This window comes from Copidosoma floridanum, unplaced genomic scaffold (assembly GCF_036245765.1).
Source record: "Copidosoma floridanum isolate Cflo_tuat_1 unplaced genomic scaffold, Cflo_Japanese_pri ptg000026l, whole genome shotgun sequence".
Classification (NCBI taxonomy): Eukaryota; Metazoa; Arthropoda; class Insecta; order Hymenoptera; family Encyrtidae; genus Copidosoma; species Copidosoma floridanum.
In genome coordinates this window covers 2,055,387-2,080,926 of record NW_028321903.1, presented here as the reverse complement: position 1 = coordinate 2,080,926, position 25,540 = coordinate 2,055,387, and the positions used below count along the sequence as shown (strand labels likewise).

Sequence of the window (25,540 nt, the reverse complement as noted above, 5' to 3'; positions counted from 1 at the left end):
CCAATATTTAAAAATCCAAGTGCCATTTTCGTATCTTAGAAATAAGTACCACAAGTTATACTTACAGGTGTCAAGTAAATGATATGGTCTTGTTGGTTAAAAAATCATACAGAAATTTTAAAAAGAGTAGTTTTTTTTAGATACGATACTTCACCTAAGTTATCTTTAAACTGCAATCAATTAATTTGTTTACACCCTATTTTTGTTCGGTTCAGTCCTGCACTGTATACATATACTTTTTTTTACAAATCATACCTATACATAGTAAAACTGAAGACAACCAGATTCTGCTATATAGGTAATCCTTTTACAAACTGAACACCTTTCTGACCATCACGTTTTTAATTTTTTTATATAGCTGAAAATTTTTTTATGGGTTCTTTATAAAAAGAAGTACATATATATTCAAGGATTCTTTATTTCTTAGATAGAGGGGGGATTAAAATTTGAGAGTATGTAATTTTTGCCTTGGAGACTCATGTTCAACCACTTGTAACTTCAGTTTTTCGTAACTAGAAGAATTTTTTTTTTTGGTTTAGAAGATAGTAAAGTAAATTTTAAGAAAAAAAAATTCACTACAAAATTCATGAATAACTTTACGTTGATATAAATAATTTGAATGTTTGAATTGATTTTTAACTATGGTCCCCAGAATTAGACGATTAATTAATACAACCATGGTATTCTACAACAAAATTTTTATAAAAAAAAAACATGTTGTTAATTAATGGAGAAATTATTATTACTGGAAGAGATACGTTAATTTATGTAGCGTGGCACGTCGTATCAGTGTGTGGGCCCTTCTGCACGCCTTTCCTTCTAACCCTACATCGTTTTTCTCGAGAACGTTAATGTTTATCAAAATAATAAATTGTTAGTAAATAAAATAAAATATTTATTTTTATTTTAGAACATGACTTATAATCACCTTAATGTCTACTTAAAGATTTTTACAAATGTTGTTTTATCATTTAAAAAATATTATTCCTTCTATTCTATGGTTGTTCTTGCTATGGCTATTAAACTACTAGTCTATTTTGTTGTTTCTACTTTTGAATTTAGTGGATTGTGGTTACAAATAAACTACAGATGACAGCGTATGCTCAAGATGTACTAGTCACCATTGTTAGTACATTGTCGTAAACTGTTAGAGTTACAACTTTTTTTCTTTGTGAAAGCATTGAAAGTTTTACTTAAAAGCTGTTATTAGAATGGATGTATTAATTTTGTTTTTAATTATTAGTTTTTCTGATCTCTGTTTGGTAGTTGATAAAAAATTTCTTGAATATGATTGGTTGTCTCGTCTGGACTAACGTATCTAAATTTATAGGTTACGAAACTATTTTTAAAGTGTGTATTTTAGGAAAGTGACGAGTCATCTTGATTGTTTTGGCTGGCACTCACATGCACGCGCTCGCGTGGGAAAAGTTGAAAGCAGCACAATGCCTAAAACCATAAGCACGAACGTTTAAGTACACTGACAGATGTTTCAACCCTTTAAATTTAAGAGGTCACCTAAGTAAAACGACGTGACTGCGAAAAGGTATTACAAGTCAAATATGTCAACTTAATGTACGAATAACTGCTGAGGCTTTACAACAAAGTATTTGCGATTCCGATTGTCTGCACGTCTCAAAATATGTTTAAAAATTAAGATACAGCTGAAATTAAAATGGTATTAATTATACAACATGAGATCTAGGGAGTATACTTATTTTTTAATCAAACTTTGATGCTTATAATCATGTTTTATTCCTCACAGCAGGAAAATGAACTAGAGTCATCTAACGAGTATCTGATGTGCAATTAAATAGTGATGGAACCTCGAGATCTTTACGTAAAAACCAAAAGTTATTGAATGACAGTGCTGATCATTTGAATAGAGGATTGCGTTTCTTGGGATCATCGACTATTAAAAAACGCAATTTAAAGAAAAAACATTATTCTGAGAAGAAAGTTTAAAAAGTTACCGAGACAATCAAAAAGCAAGTTTTTCATTCAAACATCGACGATCCAAATGATGTTGATGAAGTTGATGCTGATGTAGCAATTTTGAGAACCTTACAAAAAAGTTTTAACACCAGTACAGACCGATGTCATAAAGTAAGAGTTTGGACTTTTTTCAAACACTGGTCTTATCAGAAAATTCAGGTGAACTTTTACACAGCTACTCGCCATATAAAAACTGTTGCCAAAGATATTGCTAAAGATAATGAAATATTAGGCGGTACAAGTCCCAACAGCCATCCGTCTTTAGGAGTGAATGTTATTACCAATACAATGAACTTCCATCCATCTGATAGACACACACAAATTACTCCTGGTAAAAAGATTTTGTCTCCGTGATAGTGAATGGTCACAAAATACAGATGCAAAAACGGCTGATTTTGAATAATTTAAATGAATTGTACGAACTATTTGAAAAAGAGTATCCGATAATAAAGTGTAGGGTTTCAAAGTTTGCTAGCATACGACTAAAACATTGTGTACTGGCAGGAACCAGTGGCAATCATTCGGTGTGTGTCAATCCGATACATAAAAATATTTAAATCATGATAAACGGAGCGAATTTTAAATATATCACTGTTGACTCTAAAAGATCAACAACTAAATATTATGATTGCTTGGATCATGTGACGTGTGATTATTTATTCAATCTACTAATTATTTTTTGGAACTATACAATGAATGTCCCGGTGTAGATAATTTTATTGAAGAATCACAACGACTTTCGATAGTAAATTCATCGGAAATATGCAATATAAATAGTTGGTGATAATAGATAGAACTGCATTACAAACTTTGATATCTAATGTAGATGAATTCTTACAACTTTTCATCAATGGCTTGAAAAAATTTCTGATCCAATCTTTTTTTATTGAAAAACAAACAGAATTCTGGAACATTAAAAGAAAAAACTAATGAAAAATAAATGTATTGTAACATGTGATTTTAGCGAAAACTATGCATTTGTTTTACAAAATTCCGTACAAGGTGTGCACTGGAATAATGATCAATTTATTAATCTGATGATCAATCTAATGATCAATCTCAATTTACTACAAAGACGAAAAAGATGAATTAAATGCTAAAAATTTTGTTTGCATTTTTGAACGCTTGCATCATAATACATTTGCTGTTCATATTTTCCAAAACAACTTGTAGAATTTATTAACACGAATTTGAACCCTACTGAAAATATTCAGGTGACTTGTCATGTTACTTGTCAGGTGACATGTCAGGTCAAAAGCCGTGCCAATTTACCATATAGAAGTGTCATGTAGAATGGTCATGTGGATTTTTATAAGCTAGATTTTCGGCGATTCAAAAGTGAAAAAGTAAAACTTGTACTTCTAACTGCTTAAAAGCTGTGAGAATAGTTTATATAAATAGTAAAAAAAAAGCCACCAGTAAAGGAATTTGAACTTGGTCCGGATCATTGGTAGTCGAGTGTCTTTACCACTTGGCCAGAATGGATTAGACACTTGGGACATAACTTACGTCCTTATCAGGTACATCTAAGACTAATGTTTATTTTATGATTTCGTGAATAACATTTACTGCCTAAGTTATCTAATTGATAATTAGCTTTTTGTAAATGTACATTTTATATTGTTTCGTGTCTCTTAATACGTTCATCAACAGTAAATTTAGTAATTAATCTTACAACTACTTTTCGTTCACAGATTTTACTTAAACTTTACATATAGTTCTGATTCTAAAGAATAATAGTCCATTAATAAAAGTGTAATAAATTTGTTGTAATTGCTACAACAAAGATGTGGATTATCTGTTTCTTTTCAATACTTTAATGTGCGTATCGAATACAAGCAAAAAAAATAATTTTTCACTCATTTGTACAGTACTCAGATAAATTATACAATTTCCTGCAACGTAAGCGTATACACAAAAAAAGATTTTTTCGAAAACTATTAAATTCAAACAAAAATTTGGAAATTGTTATCTCAACTAGAATTGGAAATTGTAAAAAGCATTATCTTAAATACATTTCTGTTGGTATTCGATACGCACATTAAAGTATTAAAGAGAAAAATGCAATACACAACTTTGTATTAGCAGTTATAACAAATTTATAACATTTTTAAAAATAGACTTTTTCCCTTGGAAAGTGAAGTATCTGTAAAGTTTAAGTAAAATCTATGAACAAAAAGAAGTTGTAAAATTAATTACTAGATTTACTGTTGACGGACGTATTAAGAGACATGAAACAATGTAAAATGTACATTTACAAAAAGTTAATTATCAATTAGGTAACTAAGGTGGTAAACGTTATTCACGAAATCATAAAATGAACATTAGTTTTAGATGTACCTGATAAGGACGTAGATTCTGTTCCAAGTGTCTAATCCATTCTGGCCAAGTGGTAAAGACATTCGACTACCAATTATCCGAACCAAGTTCAAATCCCTTTACTGGATGCTTTTTTTACCATTAATAAAAACTATTCTCACAGCTTTTAAGCAGTTAGAAGTACAAGTTTTACTTTTTTACTTTTGAATCGCCGAAAATCTAGCTTATATGGAACCACTTGTGCTTATAATCTTTCAAAAATCAGATATAAAGCTATTAATTCTAGTTGAAAAAACTTCTACTTTAAATTTCTGCTCAGGTGAATGTGTGCATCGGACGATACCTCGTTACAAAACTTTTTTAAATTCGATAGAGATATACATACTTGTTGCTTTGGATTTAGCTTTGTTCAAGATTGTATTACAAGAATTACAGGTAATTAGGATTTTTTTCAATAAATTTTTCATTTTATCACTGTCTTCTTGTTAGTAATTTAGTAAGTGAACCTTACAAAAAAAAAGTAGCAGAAGGATTTTTTTCTAAAATGCTACTATACACTTTTTTATCCTTTCTAGCCATGTTACAAGTATTATTATTACTTTGACCTCAAAGGTTTTGAAAATTTATTTGCTTTTTTCGAGAGTTTCTAATTAAACGTTAGAGATATCTTCTTTCGTTTTTTTCACAATCGATAAATTCCAGAAATATTTCGTGAATTTTCCATTTATTGTTATTTCCAAAAACGTAGCTAACAGCTATAATAATCTGCTGAGTATGCAATCTCGATCAACTTTTTCTCCATTTTGTAGCTGTATTTTAAAAATATCTTTGGCAAATATACGATTAAACAAATGTTTGGAAAATTCTGGTAGATGGTTTGGTGAACCTTTCAATATAATAAAGTCTCTATCACGTTGACTATTACTTTTCTACGTACCAGGATAATGAGTAATGGTTTGAGATTTTTATTGAATCGTCAGATTTTTTTTCTTTTTCTGAAGCATTATTTATGTTTTACAATGATTTTTTAGTTTCGTTAATACAATTTTGTGAATAATTTTCAATTAAGTCACTTAAAGTATTATTTTCGTCTTTTTGATTAACATCACTAACATCTTTACTAATGTAATATATACCAAACTGATTGAATGTTGTTCTTTTTCTTACATTTTCTGCTTTCTTTAATTTTTTTTTTTTTTTAGATCCACTTAAGTAACTTCGCTTCATTACCAATAAATCTAAAGAACTTATATTAATTATTATTTAAATGAGCAGTAGACTATAAAAAATATCATAAGGCTTTAATAATTAGCGTAGTTAATGACAAGGTAAACTCTTAATAAGCTGCTCTGTTTTGTCTAAGTGACTTTTTCTCGAGTATATTAACTCATTTTGTAAGAAAGCAGATATTAAGCTTATGTATTAATACAAGTACCTAATTATTACATTTATTACAATAATTACATTTTCAGATACTCATAACTTACTACTTTGTACAGATCCTTTGTTTTGTGGAAAAAAGCTCACTCTAAAGCAATAAAATTAGACCCAAATCATAGGAGTACGTGTTACGTTGCAACTTAAAGAATACATATTTCAGTTAGCCTACTCTCTGACTATAGTATTTTCACCTCTATTAAATAAATTTGCAACAGATAATTCAAGTAAAAAAAAACTGCTAGAGTTAAAGGCAATAGTAATAGGTTTTTTTCCTGAACCAAGCGCTCAGTTCATGTTATTCGGGTTAGGGTGCCTGAACATGGACGTCTGAGGGCAGTTGTAAGTACTTTCAAATTTTGACCGCACCTTTAAAAGTATTAAGACTTCCTACTAAGGTATTGGTGGGAGATTAAATTAAAATTGATTAAGAATTGCCCTAACCACATAATGTGTTTTACCTACTAACGCTATGCTCTTGCATGGCGTTGTCTTAAGACTAGCTTATATTTTTAAGTGAATGTATGTTGGTAACACTGTAAAAATTTGTCTCTAGTGTTGTGTTAATCCAACTAGTGGAGCTGCACTAGTGTATCTTGTCAATAGGAAAACCTATGTACAAGCATAGGTCCAAACAAGTCCTGGCAGAGACGGCACATTAATAACATTTTCGAAATGAAGAAACAATTTAACAAGCAAAATGTATTTGATAGATGCACTTGCCCTTGTAATACAAGAATCATATTTTTCTATGTCATTCGAAAAATGTCGTACTTAAGGTGCCTGTATGTGGAAGATGCAATCTGGAGAGGGCCAATTACATCTTCCGTAAGTGATTCAATTCAAATTGATAAAGACCAACATCAATTTTATTCTATTAGATACAGGGAAATAAATAAATACATACTTTTCTTGCAATAAAACTTAATAATGTAATTACATTATAGCAGTGGAAGCTTATTTAGGCAACAGAATCAATATATTTCAAAAATAAGTTCTCGTCTAAATGTCTGTTAACACAATTTTCTTTCTTACCGATTACTCATTTAACTAAAATTTTTTCTAACTTCTTAACATAATAGTGTTTGTGACATCAAAATACGACTTTAAAGTATAGTTCTATTGAAAACAAGGTGTCTATTATGTTGTATGCAAAAAATAAGTTAATGTTAATCTCTAATCATTTAAACAAAATCATTTGTCGAAGCTTTGGCTGTCATTATTTAGACTGCAGATCTTCCATATACAGACACCCTTAAATATTGCGTCTACTTTCTCGTTACTCGTCCAAACTCAAATTGGCGTGACCTCCTCCATTACAGCTAAATTTAATAGGGTATATAACCGTATTTTACCGTCTTCACATGCATGATAGGAGTTAATTGATAACTCATGACGTTCTAGGATTTATTTTTTACTGAATAGATTATCCATGCTCTAGGTGGATGTGAAATACATTTTTTTCCTATCTAGTTTCAAAATATAAAATCTTCCGAGTAAGACGTTATCTACCGAGATGTTATCTAAGACGTTATGTGTGTGTGTGTGTGTGTGGGCACGCGGGCGCACGATTGTGGTGTGCGTGAGAGAGATTCCATTTTTCTTAAAGGGGCCCATTTAAGTATTTTTCCTCGGTCCCGAAAATTGATGTGGTGGGCCTGTAAGCGAAGCACACCACGAGAACCCAGAATCAAATATGCACTAGGAAGGCATGAAATATAATAACACAGAACAAATGAATACATGTATTACAAAACATTTAACATGAGCCATTACTGAATGAGTACTAACCTTACTAATATATAAAGCAACATCGCAAAGACCGTTGTAATCGGTGACCGTGAAAACTACTCAAGCGATCTTGCTGAAATTTTGAATACTGGTTCCTTAGACTTTCTAGATGGTCTTTGTATAGTCTTTATCCTGAAAAAATTAATAACAATGGTAATATGTAAGCTCAAACCTTTGTGACAAAAATAGCTTTTTATTTTAGTTAAGGATCTGCTAGCTGGCGTCGTAGTAAAATCTAAGTAAGATACCCGCAATCGAAGTGAGAGGGTCTGATTGTTATATTGCCGAGAAAATTAACAATCACCATAGTCGTTCACCAGCATTACATCAAAAATAGAGATGATACTCTTGCAGAAGGGTACTTTGGCTTCCAAGGACACTCTTTTTCAATGGACACGCAACTTACGTCGAATTTTGCCCTGAATCACCAAGATTACCGGGTGCCACGATGAAATAAAAGTACTGAATGCCATCGTCTCTAGCAATAAACTTGATGACGTCCAGCTAGAGCACAATCTATTGTAACACTATCAGAATTTTGAGGCGTTCTTGCAACTAATCTGATAGTACCAGAGCAACTATTGCTACAAGAGAAAGTTAGGAAAAACAACCCTAAGAAGTTTGGGCAGTTACATCGGCCAAAATTTTTATCAGCCTCCTGTTTAATAATTTGTCTCAACGATATTTCCATAGAGGAGGTATTGTCCAGGCCCACTTTCCATACCAACAGTGAGCGGTTAGATACCTGTGGAATAAGCTGACAACGAGATATTCTAAGGTCAGCGGCGTACCTCCCTCCAGCATGATTTCTATACTCAAAGACTCGTAGGGTAAAAGTCAAGCTGCCCGCAGTTGGACCATTGAATCTACTAAGGAAAAATAAACTTGAGAATATGGGACAGTATCTAACAGGTAAGCATTATGAACCAATCTCCCTACCTTAGATTACCAAAACGACTAAGTGCTGCCAAAAAAAAAGTACTTTAGACATCAGTGTCTCCAGTATAACACTAGAAGATATTGAAAAACAGCACTAGAACTATCTCCAACACTTCAGAGCATTTTGTTTTTAACCCTAATGAATCTGATGCTATAACTGTAATAGAATTTTCCGATCGTATCTTATTAAAACTGTTTAAAAAACCTATATATTTAAAATCATCGTACGCACGTAAAATAAATTGTACATGTTATATTTGACATCACGTAATTATAGCGGAATAGGTGGCTCAAGAAGCGAAGCGAAACGTCAAGCGAGAATCAGCATAGAGTGGTAGTTCCAGCCAGGAGTTGATAGAAAGTCGTAGGCCTGCCCCCTACGGCTCACAGTCCTTCTTCTGTAACTCTACCAAAACCAAGAAAATAGACTTATTGTCAATAATACTAGCTCTGTCTATTATCACAAGAGATGAGCTTCTTTTGTATTATTTTAAAACTGATAAAATTAAATAAACAACAAATTTTATTTTAATTCTTGAGCATTTTAATGTCTTGTTTGCTATTGGTACCCATATATATATATATATATATATATATATATATATATATATATATATATATATATATATATATACATATGAATGAAGTAAGAATGACTCTTGGGTTTCTACCCAAAATTTCGTCTTTTCATCTATACAATTACTTTTTTTCTTTCAAAATAATACAAGATATGATTTTGATATGATTAATAAGGTTACTGATAAATCATCAAAAAGACAACAACTGAAGCACCTATTACTCGTGAAACAGAGTCATTGTAGCGAACACAAGATAAGTACACTCGTTTAGGGTATCATGAAACCGTTCCAAAATAGTTCGCGTAAAAGCACTAGTATTACTAATACCAAGAACATTTCTATCTCCTTCATATTTTTTCCCGATCATCTCCTAGAGAGTCATTATTCTGGAATAACGAAGATTTATAAGTCTCAAATTTTTACACATTATATACCAATTCCCCATGACATATACACAGATGGATCAACCCATATTTTGGTAGTATAACTAGCAAGGCTAAGGCTGCACGAATTCTAGAAAATTTATATGCAAAGATGGCCATTGAACTAAATCAGTACACTACGATACAAGCATTCAAGGTGCGCAAACATATTAAGCAAGCTATAGAAGTTTATGTTTATGTATCTTTCTTATATTATATAGTTGTACAACCAAATTCAGTCTCCAGCCTCTTCCTCACTTCCCTCACCTCCCTCGCCTTCATAAAAATTCTGGAATATCTTTCAAGCCCCCCTGAGAACAAGGAAAAAATCCTAAAATTTCTGTCTTATTTTTTACCCTACTAAAAATTATCCAATTTTATCTATATTCCCTCGCCCTTCCTGCCTCTTCTTGGCCCTCTATTAACTTTAAAACTCTTTTCCGATCGCCTTTTTGGCTACTCACTATGATTCGGTTATGTTGTACTAATCTTATTATATTTATTTTATCAGGATAATTTAGTTTCACACATGTTTAATTTTCATGTTAAATAAGTAATGATAGATGTGATAATTACATGTACAAAATAAATAATAGTAATAAAAAAAGTTTAGTTCATAAATCAATGATAGTACGATATTATCCTTCCTACTGGGTACTTTTTATAGGGTACAGCGATGGTCTTAATCATACTTAAGCTATCATCAAGTTAAATAAAAAAAAGATTTTCCAATAAACTATTGAGGTCACTGTACTAACCTTTTTATAACTGACAATGCCTTTGCTCGATGAGCTGGCCAGATGTTAGTTTTCCTTTGAAAACTTTTATAATGAATGTAACTATAAAGTATTTTTTTTTTTTTTAATATTTTGACCTTACACTTTAATTTAATCGGTAAATGATATCTAAGAAATCTTATTTTATACTTACTTAGTTTAAAAATATAGTTACAAAGTAAAGTCTATAGACTGTCAGCTGGTGACAAAAAAAATTAACCAACTTTTTACAGTCTGCCAATTATAGGGGACATATTTACAGCCCCAAGCTACAGAAAAATGTATTAAATAAGATTCTATACGCGTTAATGCATTGTTAAACATTAATGTTAGTTTGCAAAAAAAAAAACAGCTTTTCAAAACAACTTTTTACAGTCTGCCACTTATTTAAATGAAAGACCAGACTGTTCAACATACTACAAATTTATTGGCAGACGACTACTCCAAATACTAACTTTTACATAATATTATTAGTTTGCAAAAAAAATAAATAGTACTAGACACAATGTTTTACAGTCTGCCAAGGATAGTGTAGAGTTGCGCAAGCATAAGGTTGGAAAAATTTCACATGGCAGACGAATTTACGATGTATAAATATTTTAGACGTACTGGTGAATTAGCATTTTTTTTCCAATAACTCGGAACAATTTTTTACAGTCTGCCTTTTTAATCAATGCAAATTTGTAATTAAATATGACATTTAAAATTATGGGCATACTTATTCGCAAAAGTTAGACGTGTAGGCAGACGAGGTTAAACTTGTTAAAAAAACACAACAATTTTTAACAATGTATTTCAGTCTGCCAATTTTTTTTCGCAATATTTAGTTGTTAAATAGACAAACTACAAAATGGCAGACGATTTATTTTAATATTAGTGTCCATGTAAAAAAAAGAAGAAAAAATTTATTCCCCATACTGGCCTCTTACAGTATTGTAACGAATAAATCAATTTTTTCTAGTCTGCCGCTGTTTTGCAGCATTGATTAGTTAATTAATTGTCTAAATATTAATTGGCAGACGTCTTATTCATGGTACAAGTTTTTGTTATACGTATGAAAATTTTTTTTACTTTCACAACAGTTAGCACTTACAAATTACATCGTATAAAACAGTAAAAAAAAAATTTCAATTAGAAAATACAATAAGTAAATAAATTTAAGTAAGAGCTTTCATCAGATTCACCTTTATGAGACATGTTTATGTCAATGCTGATATCGCTTTCCGCGTCACTATTATGATCAAAGTCATCACTATCATCATGCAACGATTCGTTTTCCTGTAACACATTCTCGTCTTCTTCTTCTGTTAAATAAAAAAAAGAATTTACATTACATAACACTCATTATCGGCAAAAATTTCAAAACAAACTGCAATATCTTATGACAATTTATTTTAATAATAACATACCATGAGAATATTCTGTTGGCAATCGAATTTCTTTGATGGTTTCTGGTGTTTCAGGGCCATCAAACCATTTAAATTCGTAATGGCCATCATCACTTAAAATCCAACCATAATTGGTTGCATCTAATGATGAAGGAATATTTTCTACCGCATTTATCCATACCCAATCAAAAACTTCAATGCTGAATCAATGCTGAATCAACGTTAATTTCAGCGATAAATCAACGCTAAACCAACGTTGAATCAACGTTGATTCCGTGAATGACGGAACACTGAAATCAGTCGTAATTTACATTGTTGATTCAACAATGATTCAACGTTGAATGAACACTGATTCAACGTTGAATCAGCGTTGAATCACCGTTAAATCAGCGTTGATTTAAATGTTAATTTAATATTAGAAAAATATAATGCGTATTCAATAAAGTTTCACATAAAATAACTGAACCCCCCTGTTTTGGTGTTACCATACGGATAGTACCTCCTTATACGTCAATATGTTTGCTCCAAATGTTATTATACTACTTTTTAATTTCTGAAAATTTAATTTTAACATTTTAATCAACGCTGAGTCAACGCTGATTCAACGTTGAATCAGTGTTGAATCAACAATGTAAATTACGACTGATTTCAGTGTTCCGTCATTCATGGAATCAACGTTGATTTAACGTTGGTTCAGCGTTGATTCAATGCTAAAATCAACGTTGATTTAGCATTGAAGTTTTTGATAGGGTTTGCTTTTCCCTCTTTCATGAAATGCTGGCGTAAAATCACTACCAGTAAACGCATGAAAAGCAGGTAGTGCAGAGCAGAGTAGGCTGCCCAGACTATTTCTGATTTCGTTTACATTAATAAACCTGGTATTATTTCCTACTCCAAACTGCAACCAAACAAAAAGACCATCATCAAATTGGACCATATTAGCCAAACTTATAACTAAAACGCCTTCATGAAGTCTGGAAGAACAGTTCCTTAAAAAATACGTGGTAATTTTTGTTTCGATAAAATAAATGTAAGATAAATAATTTATTTTACGGAATATTGTAAATACGAAAAATATTTTAAGTTACTATCAAAATTAGTGAAAGTAGTATGAAGTATATTTATTAACAAAGCTGTGACCTAGAAATATTAATTACGGATTCTAAAATTCACACATTGTTCATATAACTAATAGTCGTAAGAAAAAAAGTATCTGAAAAATAAATAGCAATAAATTTATTTTTCTTACTTTTGATATTATGGGAAATACAAATACAGTATTCTGTTCGGTTATACAGAAGAATTAAACAACTGGATTGAAATATGTTGGTGCATATATATCAAAATGCGATTTCTTTTATGAACATTTAATTTACGATTATTAATATTACGTAAGTTGTATCTAATACCTTTTCCAGATCAATATTCGCTTCTAGTGAGATGCCGACTAATCTGCCAAATAAATCCCGCTGCAATCTTACTTTTTGTACTTTACCAGCAACATTAATTTTCCTTTTTTTTCTACGCTTTTAAAATTACATATTTTCGTGTTTTTTATAAGATATGTACTTATAACATTTTCATCTTCTGAGCAGCTGTCGAAAAAAATTTTTCAGAATATGATGTTTTAAAGTTTTGGGTTTATAAAATATCTAAAAAATTGTTAACTTGTTCAATTAATTGTTTAATCTGTTTAATTAACACTTTTACCACGAGTAACAACGTCTGCCTATCAATATGTTGTTAATTAATCAACTGATTAATGCTGCAAAATAGCGGCAGACTGGAAAAAATTGATTTATTTGTTATAATACTGTAAGAGGCCAGTATGAGGAATAAATTTTATCTTTTTTTTTTTACATGGACACTAATATCATAATTAATCGTCTGCCATTTTGTAGTTTGTCTATTTGACACCTAAATATTGCGAAAAAAAATTGGCAGACTGGAAAACATTGTAAAAAATTATTGGTTTTTTTTTTTGCAAGTTGAAAACAGTTTTGCAGTGTCCTTAATGAGTTGTTTTTGTCTGCCATTCATGTTATTTAACATTTTGCATTGTTAAGCTTGTAACAAAACAAGTTTGAGACTGTAAAAAATTGTTCCGAGTTATTGGGAAAAAAATGCTAATTCGCCAGTACGTCTAAAATATATATACATCGTAAATTCGTCTGCCATGTGAAATTTCTCCAACGCAACTCTACACTATCCTTGGCAGACTGTAAAACATTGTGTCTAGTACTATTTATATTTTTGCAAATTAATAGTATTATGTAAAAGTTATTATTTGGAGTAGTCGTCTGCCAATAAATTTGTAGTATGTTGAACAGTCTGGTCTTTTATTTAAATAAGTGGCAGATTGTAAAAAGTTGTTTTGAAAAGCTGTTTTTTTTGCAAACTAACATTAATGTTTAACAATGCATTAACGCGTATAGAATCTTATTTAATACATTTTTCTGTAGCTTGGGGCTGTAAATATATCCCCTATAATTGGCAGACTGTAAATAGTTGGTTAAGTTTTTCTGTCACCAGCTGACAGTCTACTAGTCGGGATTAAGATTTGAAAAAGAAAATACATTTTTTTTTTTAATTTGGAACAAGTAAAGTAAAAGGTATAATTTTAATTATATTTATAAAGGAAGAGATAGAGCATTATGTTAAATAACGAGAACATATACAAGCAATAAAGAAGACGATACATGAATTTTTGATGAAATATCAGAGTACGTAGACGGTCTCTTTTTAAGCCCTATTGAAGTAGTGTGGCGATTGCGTGTGTGGACAAAGTCATTCTGTATTTAACTAACCAGTGCATATTCAGATTCCTCTCCTTGTAGGCGCATACCCCTACCATGCTTTTTGAATAAAAAATTAATGGGCACCTGGTTCGGCCGCTTGGCTGCAGTGCTTGAACCGGTGGAAAAAAGTTGGCATACTCCGTAGCATTGCAGTTAGCAATCTCCGTACTAATCTCTGATGCTACGATATTAACTGAGAAAATGTTTTGCATGGTTTTTAATATTTGCAGATATTTGTGGTAAGACTTTTTGTAAATCATTCAAAAAAATTTTTTCATTTAAGTTTTGAAAAACGATCAGCAAAACAATGCTTTATTACATTTAAATGAAATCTTTAAATTTAAACAAAAATTATGTGAAGGTTATCTGAAGAAAATGAAACTGTAAATAATTTAGAAAGGAATTTTAAGGATTTATTTGTTACACTGAATAGTGGTCAAAAGATATTTTTAATAAAATTATTTATAGTGATACAAAATTATATTTTATTGATGGTCCAGAAGGTTCTGTGATAACATGCTTGTATGTAACATTTAATTTTATTTTTTGTTGAAAAAGCAAAAGGTCATATTTATGGCTTGAATGGAAATTGCTATAATTTTATTACTTAAACAGATGACGAGTCAAACAACATTTCGATTACCACTAGATTTAAATAACATTAAAAGCTCTTTTTGAGAATACGAAACTCATAAAAGAAAATTATGAGAAAAAATGTGATTATTTGGGACGAAGGTTTATAATCCTTTAGAAAGCTTAGAAAAAAGTGGATAAAACTTTCAATGACTTATCTGATAATAATATTCCATTCAGTGAAAAATGATTTATTTTAGAAGGTGACCTTAAACAAACACTTTCAGTGATGAAGCATAGGTGTATAAGTTTTATAATAAGTAAAGCTATAAAGTATTTTTTTGATAGAAGCGCTTAAAAGTTATAAAATTGGAAAATAATATGTGGTGTACGGATTGACAATTTTTATTATTGATAATGGACATTCGAAAAGGAGTTATAAAGTCTTTTGAAATTCTTTAGGGTCAGAAAACTAATATTGTTTGTAAACAAAAAAATGAGAACCGTATAAACAGCTGCTTAAACGAAGTTATTTTGACATTTTACAACCAATTCTCGCATATTTTAAATAATAAATTTTCGAATTTTCAATTTTGAAAATATGAGCAGAAATTTTTTTATAGAAACTTTAAACAATATACATGGAGAATTACTCCCTCATGTGTCGAATTTTCAACTAGTGACTATTGTTATGTTGATAAGAAACTTGAGAATATTCGATGGCTTGTGCAATGGTAAAAAAACTCGTATAACAAAATAATTTAAATATAATTTAGAAGCAGAAGCAATAACTGATGAAAAATCTGGTAACAACGTTTTTATTTTACAAATCACGCTGAATACCAGTAAGAACTGGTCTTTTTCTTTTATTACATATAGAAAACAGTTTCCTTTAGTTCTAGTTTCTTCCATGACAATGAATAAATCGCAAAGTCGAAGTTTTTGTAAATTTTAGAATTTTACTACAAAAGACGTTTGTTTTCTCATGATCAACTATACGTATTAGTATCAAGATATAAACGTCCTGAAAATATATTTACACAAAGTGATTCGCAGAATCAAGCAAACATTGAAAACATTGTGTGGCAAGAAAATTTTGATTGTAAACAATTTCATGTTTTTTTTTTTTTTTTTTTTTTTTTTGTCAAAACTTATTTCTTATGATTTTTCTGTTTTCTCTAAGATATTCTTTTTTCAAAACATGTAAAATGCATCTTTAAAATTAGACATTTAACAAGTGAAAAAGCCAAAAAAAAAATTGCTTATTCATAACGACACTGCATTTTCAAATTCTTACGTTGACGAAAAAAAAAGAAATATTAACAATACAAAATTCTTCATTTGTACTATAACTGTGACTTCTATTTTGAAAAATTTGAATTTCAGTGAGAAATTAATTTTACAAAATTAAAGAATGGAACAGCCTTCAATTTCGTACTTGAAACTTTATCATTAAAAAAATTTTCGTACTTGAAACTTTATCATTAAAAAAATCTTCGTTTATTTTTAAACACAAATTTTATAATAATGAATCTTTTATAATTTTTTTTCCTGTGCCAAAAACCATGTTGCTGTTATGTAATTAAAGAGTTTGATATTTATTTATAAATATTTTGTTTTATACTTTCGTACATTTGTGTAGAATTTTTTTTTTTACAAAAAAAGTTTTTATAATAAAGTTTTGATCTCTGAATATTTTAATTCTAAGTACACGTTGGTCTTAAAATATAATAATGTTATACGAAATCACAAGTTGTATGTATATTTAATGTATGTAATGTATATTAAGATATTTGAAACATCGTAAAAAAAAGTTAAACAAATTGAGTAACACCCCTTAGAATTAGATTATAGAACCAACAAGTCAATCACTTCGTAGATATTTAGTTATAAGATTTTTAAGTTTTAAATAATTTTTGGGATGTTGTTGTGCGAAGCGCACAAAAGGCGAAGCCCCATGTATATATTTGGGGTTTGACACGAGGAGCTTACCCCGGAGCTCGAGGACGATAGATGGTGCGTGACAGGTTAAAGCAACGTGTACAAAAACTTATAAAAAAAGAAAACTCTTCATTCAGTACAAACAAATTGTAAGGTAAGAACTTGAATGGGTCGTAGCTCCGTTCGCAGCGGATGGGCGCGTGCTGATACTGCCGATGTCGACGCTGGTAGAGTCAAAAGCTGTCTGTGTCGTGGGCTGCACTCGCCACCTAAAGGTGGGCGCTCTAGAGAGCTTCTTCCCCTGCAGATGACGCGCGCTACCATTGCGCTCGTGGGATAAGTTGTTGTTTGCACCTGTCCTTTTTAGGGCCATCGAACGTCAAACTACCTTGCCTACAAATATATATCAATGTGAAAAACTGACAAAAAATGGCCGTGAGAGCTCACAGGAGTTTTAACGATGCCTACAGTTACTAGAGGGCGAATTTCGAGAAAAACTTTAAATGCTTGAAATGTGTAAAATTATAAAACAAAAAATTATCAGAATTCTATTCAAAAAACTGAGAAAATAAACAATTTGCAACTAATATGGTTAGCACTTTTGTAAAGAAGCAATGCCATATGTTCATTAGCTAAGCTTTGGTTGTATGTGATTTCTTGTGATTGCATTCTATCTCTACTAAATGTTGTTTAAATTTTATTGACCGTTTGTTATTTATAATCTTGTTTTTTTAGTGAGCTCTTGAGGCTCTGAAACCTATTAGTAGCAAGCTATTTTAACAAGCGTACTGGGTGATTTTTGTCCTACGAACTGTACCCATTCCTGGTATAAAAAGTTGAGTTTCCTTCTCTCTAGTACTCTCTGGTTTGAAAGACAGGCAACTTCTCGACCAATCAGACGCCATCTGCACAGTAATGTGCACGATTTTTGGGTCTCTGCGCACTCCTCTTTCTTTATCCTCTGTCTATCAGTGTTCTTAGAACTACTTTATAACCACTAGATGGCAACGGCCAGACGTGCTTACTCTTCTCTACAAGATTTGCAAGGTCCAATATTTAGGTATAGCCCTGCATGCACACCATTTTGTTGAGATGAGCTCTATACTGGGTCCTCAAACTCTTGGATGATTTAAGTCAGAAATCTGATGCTTTCCTTCTTAAGGAAGATGCCAAAGCAAAAAAACAGCGGGCAGTGGGTATTTGTGTACCATAAAGTTATACTTCTATGAAATTATACGGGAAACAATATAACTATGATTATGAATGTACCTACTATGAAACAATATTGCGTACGATAGATGGTGCAATTATCGTTGAAATGAGTATACACTCAAAAACTGGGTGTGATTTTAATAAATATTTCAATATTTGATACATAAACGATTATAAGTAATTAAATACGGTACAATACAGCATAAACAATATGTAGGCTGTCCAGCGCTTTTATCGAATCTTTCAATGATTTCAAAAGAACTTCCTACCATCTACATTGATTCCATCTTTAACGTCACGCTTGTCTATCACACTCACTGACACACTTATTCCTAATCCATATTTAACACTCAGAATGTAATTAAAACTAAAAGGTTAAGAAAAAATATCCTGTAGTACCGCTTTCCTCAATAGAGTAATGTTACATGCTAGTGATTTCCCTTTAGGATGCTCATCTCACATAGATTTTTTTGACAGATATTATTTAAACATAAGACGTATGTTTGAAGTAGCATAAAAGATAAGCATAAAAATAGCAGACTATTAAACTGTCTCCTTTTTTATTTCTTTAATTTTAAAAAATCGCAATTTAGCATATAACCTTATGAAAAAATTATGTAAAATTGCATTAAAATGATGTGTAGTAATCTCTCATTTTTTTTTCGTATGAAAGACTAGTTTCAAATGAACCTATTAAATTGTCAAGTAGACCCACAAGTTTTTTTTATCTTATAGCACCCGAAAAAACAGGCAAAGTATGCGTTGACACATAAGAAAACCAATTGCCAACATTGCTACGTACCTATATTTGCTTTCCTCTCACCTCTCAGAAATTTTTCCCCGCTAACTGCATGATGAACATCCTTAAGTCAGAAGATTACCTTCGTTACGAATGGCAAAATTGTAAAAGAATAAAACGCGATGAAAATCAATTGTATTTATAGAATACAAAAAACTTTTTTTTAATTCTTGAAAATTTCAAAGTAATATAAAAAACTGTGTAAACAATGGTTTATTGATTTTGTACGAGGCGTATACGTTAGCACACACTAGGATCGGATAGGGTGATTGGGAAGACACAATAAAATACAATAAAATTAAACAGCATAAAAATAACAGTTTTTAATGTCACTCATAGGTCAAGAAAACACAGTTAATATTCACAAAAATTGTAAAGGTCAAACTTATACCGGAGAAAATTAATACTGTCTATAGTCTTAAAGCAATGAACTATTGAAATATAAAATGTGAAGAATGTAGAAAGAAAAGAGTCAAGTTGAATAACACAATATGTAAACACGCACTGGCCTTGAGCTCGCAAGAGAGTTTGAAAGTTACACGAAATAAATGTGAACATGAAAGCACTGATAGAGTATAACTGATCGAAATATTGATTAACTATAAACCACTGTCTGTTAAAAAATGCACAATTACTGTCTGTGGAAATACACTAGAGTTTCACTCAGTCTTGCTGTTGATAATCACTGGTAGTTCGATGAGATTAACTATTTGAGCTGGTCTACAAATTATGCAATGAGCAACTTAAACAAAGCACTAAGTGCACTGCACTGCACAACTGAGTTTTGTCCACTGTATAGCGAGAGTTAATCAGAAGATTTACACTAGCATTTAAGGTGATGTATGCACCTTTGAATGCTAGAGTTTGGCAACGTAACTTAAGAGAGTCTTTCTTCGACGAGAGCTGAGTATAATCTGGCGCTTACAGTATACAAAGCTTGCCGCGTGAATACGCTCACACACACCTGCAGCGCGCCAAGTCGACCAAGCGCACACGCACAGAGCGTTGAGCCGACAGAGACTACAAATGTACACAATGTACACAAAAGCCGGGCCTACTGTCGGTCGCTCTCATTTCCAACAGATGTAAAAAGTAACAAATTAATGATGGGTAAGCAAAAATATTTAATAATACATTGGAAAGCAGCTCTGCTAAAATGTACTAATTTCTAAGTTTTGAAAAATAACATCAAAAGAAAAAGTTTATTTAATGAAATAGTTATTTAATAATTTAATTTATAATTAAACTCAATTTATTGATAATTGGTAATAAAAATTTTACGTTGAAAATGAGTTACGAACCACGCCATAACAGAGAGTTCAAGTCTTATGAAAAGTGCTTTTTTTGTGTTCGTATAGATAAAAAAACAAAATTCATAAATTTCAAATATGTGGCATGGTAGTATGAAATTGTGTGATGTGGAGGAAACTGACGTCAAGTGGTACGGCAAAAAAGGTAGGGTGAAGGGAGAGTAACATGTAAAATTCACTTCCATTATGCATCTTCTCAACGTCACAAATCTGAAATCATTGATTTATCTCGGGCATAACATGCCTATGGAAGAAAAACTTCAAAAACGCAAAGCATAACGGGCACCACACTGCTGAAGTGCGAATCTCAAAATATGTATGAATGGCCAGATAAATTTATGAAATAAAGTAGTACCACTAAGTAACATTACTAAGATTTTAAGAAAGTCAATTTTAAAATAGTAGAGATAGTGGAGATCCGATCAATCTGCTATGCTGCTAGTGTCATGTCCTTATTAAAATAATCAATAATATCATCTGGAGAAAAATTGAAATATATTTGTAAGTCATCAGGATAGAGTTTAAATTAACAGTACTGAATCATGTATGAGATACTATTAATGAATATTAAAAATAATAGTTAGGAGTGGCGTTGGCTCAGTGGTAAGCGTGCTTGTTACTAATACAACGCAGTTCTAGGGGTCATGGGTTCGATTCCCGGTAAATGCAGATTTTTTCAAAAACTGTTTTCATCGGGAAAAGTTCCTATGTAACCCGGGCTGTTTTGGGGCGGGTTTTTCCATGGAATTTTCCTTCAGAGTGATTCCAGGGTTTTTTCCTTGCCCCACAGGTTTTCGGGCCTGGGTGAATACGAAAGAGTGTTAGGGCTATAGGTAGGGATTAGCGGACCCGATGCCAGGTGTCGGGAAGGGATCGCCGGCCTTACCAGCGAGGAGTGGCCCCCGAAACATGGGGCTTCTTCGGGGATGCTAATTAGCCTGGATCCGATGCTTCGGCAGAGATCGCCAGCTGAACCGGCGAGGAGTGGACATACTGGAATAATGGAGACTTCTCCGGGGAAAGGCTACACAGTGGTGAGTGGACCCGATGCACCATCGGTGCAGAGAGTGTCAGCTTAACTGGCAAGGTGTTCCACTGGAGATGCTCACACTGTGCCCATGGATTTAGGTAGGATGTGAGGAAAAAGGTTTAGAGATGGGTGTGGCAATACACCCCCCACACATAGGTGGTGAGTGGGTGGCCCCCGCGACTAGGCCAAGTAGGCTGTCGTGGTAACCCGGTATATAAAAAAAAAAAATAAAAAATTTTAAAAACAATAGTTGTCGTAGATTACTGCCCTGGGGCACACCAGATGTAGGCATCATCCAGTCTGAAATAGCGTGTCCATCTTATGAAATAGCTTGCTTACGATTATAGAGGTAACCGTAAAACTATCTAATAGAATAATCATCATAATTTAAGTACCGCATTTTCTCTAGCAGCAGGGTGCGCAAAACTGTATTAAAGGCTTCAGAAAAACTAAACAGCACTAGGATCGTTAATTCTTTACAGCCTATTCCAGTACATATTCCATCAAGGATAGTAAGCATAACTGTCTGGATACTATACCCCTTTCAGAAATCTGACTGGTGAAAATCAAGCAGGTTGCATGCCCCAAAGTAATGAGTCAGTTGATCATATATCAGTTGCTGCATAACCTTGGAAAGCTCAGAAAGCTTTAACATTGGACGTGCATCAGATGATGATGTATAGGATTTTTTTTTAGCTATCAAGGTAGTAAGAGAAGTTTTCCAATCTTTTAAAAAATGAGCTTTTTCAATTAATTCATTGATAAAACTGTATCACTAAATACCATAAGAACATATATGCAGTAGAATCCGAAAACGAACGGTGAGACTCGAGCACTACCGAGTGGCAGTATATATAGGTATGTTCGTACCTTACATAGATTTCTGCCGTACGTTACGTACGTTTCTACTGCTTCGATACCCGACCAAGGTGGACCTAAAGAAGTTTTCATTTAAAAAAAATTTAATTTTACATCGAAACGAAATACGGCGGCTTTTTTTAAGAGGAGCTAACCTTTCATGTATGTGTTATAATCTAATGCAATTAATTGAAATAGTACTGTTGTGATGTTAAGTATAAAACAAACAATAAACAGTTTTTATTAACTTCATTGCAGCGTGTGACAAGTGTTATAGATTAGTCGTTGACATTGCGTTCAGAAAGAACTTTTATCCGTTTCATAAACAATTATGTAGAAATCAATTCATCGAAGCTGCTGTAAGTTATTTATTTTATAATAACTTTTCAAAAAATCCTAAGGACTTTAATTAATGAATTGTACCTAAGGTGATTGAATTGTGTACTAAAAATAAGTTCTTATGAGGCAAATTAAAAGTCGTTGAGGGATTAGTCAAATCTGCCTAAATACTAAATTCTATTATAATTGTTTTTGTTTTTGGGCTTTCGATTTACTGATCAAAAATGTAAACGATTATACCCATTTTTATTGGAGAAAATTATTTATCACTAATGAAGTTTACTTATAGTCTTATGTTTTCTTATTTGTACGTTACTTAGAGTTATATGTGCCTTGTAGAATAAGTATGGCATGTATGATTCCCAAGTGTTTATAAGAACGAAGCAAAAAAAATGTATAGAAGAAATTAATTAAATGGTGAAAGTAGAAGAAATTATAAATAGAACATTTTATAATTTCAGGTCCATCGTTTTGGGGTCTCATTAATCCACAATGGTCTTTATGCAGTAAAGGTAGAAGGCAAAGCCCCCTTAACATCGAGCCAGAGAAGCTACTTTTTGATCCCCATCTAAGGCCAGTGCATGTAGACAAGCATAAGGTAATTTTTAAGAATTCTCTCATTATCGCGTATCGCATACTCACCAGCTTAACGTACACACAAACAAATTTAGCAAACTTCTTGTTCTATAATCCAGGTCTACAGGAAACTTTCCTTGTTTTATAGGCTTAGCAGGCTAAGATCATTGTAGATAGTGACCCGTCTATGTTAACTAGACCTATTCAAGCTTGATCCTGGGTGCACAGTTTACACAGTGTATAATTATACTCTCTTCCAGAAATAAAAAATAATATTGCATCTCCTCCCACGGTTAATTTAAAAAACGATTTTGAAATTCTTATCCACCCGATTAATACATCAAAGAGTAAAGTTTGAAGCTATTTATTAAATAAACAGAAGTTAATAATTTTTTAACTTTAAGATAACCAATTGACATTTAATGGAATTACAAATTTTTAATTTAATATCAAATTGAATGACTTTTATTTTCATTATTTATAACTGTTGCTGTACACTAAAATTATTTTTATACTTATTAAATATTCTGAAATTTATGGTTTAATCACACCCATACTTGTAATTCATTGCATTCATAAAAACTTTTGCCTAAGTCTCCCATGTTGATTTTTTTTCGTTAAAAAGTAAATTAACAATATCATTAATCAAAGCCTATATCTGCTTTCTCACGTGCAGGAAAATTTTTGATACGTCATTTTGTTTACTATGGAATTTTAAAAAAAAGTAAGCTGTAAGTAATATTGTACTTGAAACTTACAAAAAAAGGCCGCTTCAGTTATAAGTTAAATCCAAAAAAAAATTTACTTCTATATGTTTACTAAAGAGCAGTGCAGTTTACAGTGATCGACTAAAAACTATTTTTAACTTTAATTATCATCCTTAGCACAATAGTTTATCCAAGCAAAAGGAATTTTTTCCAATGTAACTTACAACAAAAGTATTGCGCCTGAAACATAAGTACCTTGAAAATTTCTGGGTATACGTGTGCATAATGTTACTTAATTTTTTGAAAATCAATTTATTCTTCATACGCACAACATTGCAATAAGTTTTATGAAAAATTCAACACAAAAATAAGATTTTTCTTGCGACATAAATAAAAAAAAACAATATCTTAGTCACATTTTAATACTAATTTTTTAAATCAATAGCATTATATCTGTTGTTACTATAAAAACAATTAGAAAGAAATAAAAAAAACCAGGTGTAGGTCTCGGGACCCCTGACAGTAGTTTCAACTTGCATGTTATTGAACTCGGTACAACAGAAAGTGAGAAAATTAGAGTACAACTAATTTCAGTAGGTTTTACAGAATGAGATGTAAAAATAGTGAAAATTTTACTATTATTACACATTCAAGCACGCACGCGCATAAAGTACATATACTTTAATATACTACTTATGATACACGTAATATACGACTTCTAAATACTTCTATGTATGCTGTGATATATGTATTAACACATATACGAATTGGTGGTCATGTTACGCAGAACGAAACAAAAATTTTTACCATATGGTGCCAAAAGAAGGAATTTTCCGTTACGTGGGACAATAATTTATTTTATCGGTGCATCATTGGTAAAAAATTGTTTCCACCCTATAGATAAAGGTGATGAAGCCTCAGATCTTACGTCATTTGGTACCCCTGGCTATGCCTCGGACGACTATCTATGTTAGATCTGAGACTTACTTTACTTTTGCTCCGTATAGGTGTGTAAAGTATTATTGGTGAGTTTGATATGACTTCATTTATATACTCAATTCTTGTTGGAATCTGTGTATCCGAGAAATTAAAATTTTTTTTTGAATTTTGTCTACCATAAAAGTAAAATAATCCGCTAAATCTGATAAAGAAAAAAAATAGACATAGCTTTTTTTCATTTTAAGGTTGTAATCAGTAATTTTATTTGTTTTATACAATTAATTTTAGTTTAACATTCAAATTCACCCGTGCTTCACTAGTTTCTACCATTTACAATATTAATACTGAGAATGTAGGTTTCAGTCAACTGACAGTTATTCTTACAATACATAATTGAGAATAAAAAGTCAATTAATTTATAGGTACTGTATGTAGGATGAAGCTTTGTCTTTGAGATACGACTCTTATTATTTTTGGAACTATTTTAATTGTTTGTATGTATGCGTGTAAGGTATATTTATGCATCTCAACACTTATTTTCTATACGCGGAATTATTTTTGGTATATCTGGCATTATTTACTTGATAGTACCTTAGCTGCAACATAGGCCCAGCTTAGCTAGTATCACAGCCACGTTACGATTTCCACCATGCAACACTAGGTATAAAGAGAGCATGTATTACATATTATAAAGATAGACTAACTGTGGCACATCATTGTGCGCATGTGAGAGGGAAAAAGAGAGAGAGGAAGAGAGAGACAGACAAAAAGATTTCTGCGCTGCAGTTAGCGCTGGCTAGTACGTAGATGATATCC

General features: G+C 31.6%; 1 protein-coding gene across 1 annotated transcript in view; it reads left to right on the top strand.

Moving 5' to 3' along the window:
- The first annotated feature begins 22,165 nt into the window (after positions 1-22,165).
- CARPA (Carbonic anhydrase-related protein A) overlaps positions 22,166-25,540 on the top strand; it is a 676,873-nt gene continuing 673,498 nt past the window's right edge. The window contains exons 1-2 of the mRNA XM_089595651.1: positions 22,166-22,193; positions 22,946-23,100. Coding sequence (XP_089451777.1) covers positions 22,166-22,193; positions 22,946-23,100 — 183 coding nt within the window. The remainder of the gene's footprint in view (positions 22,194-22,945; positions 23,101-25,540) is intronic.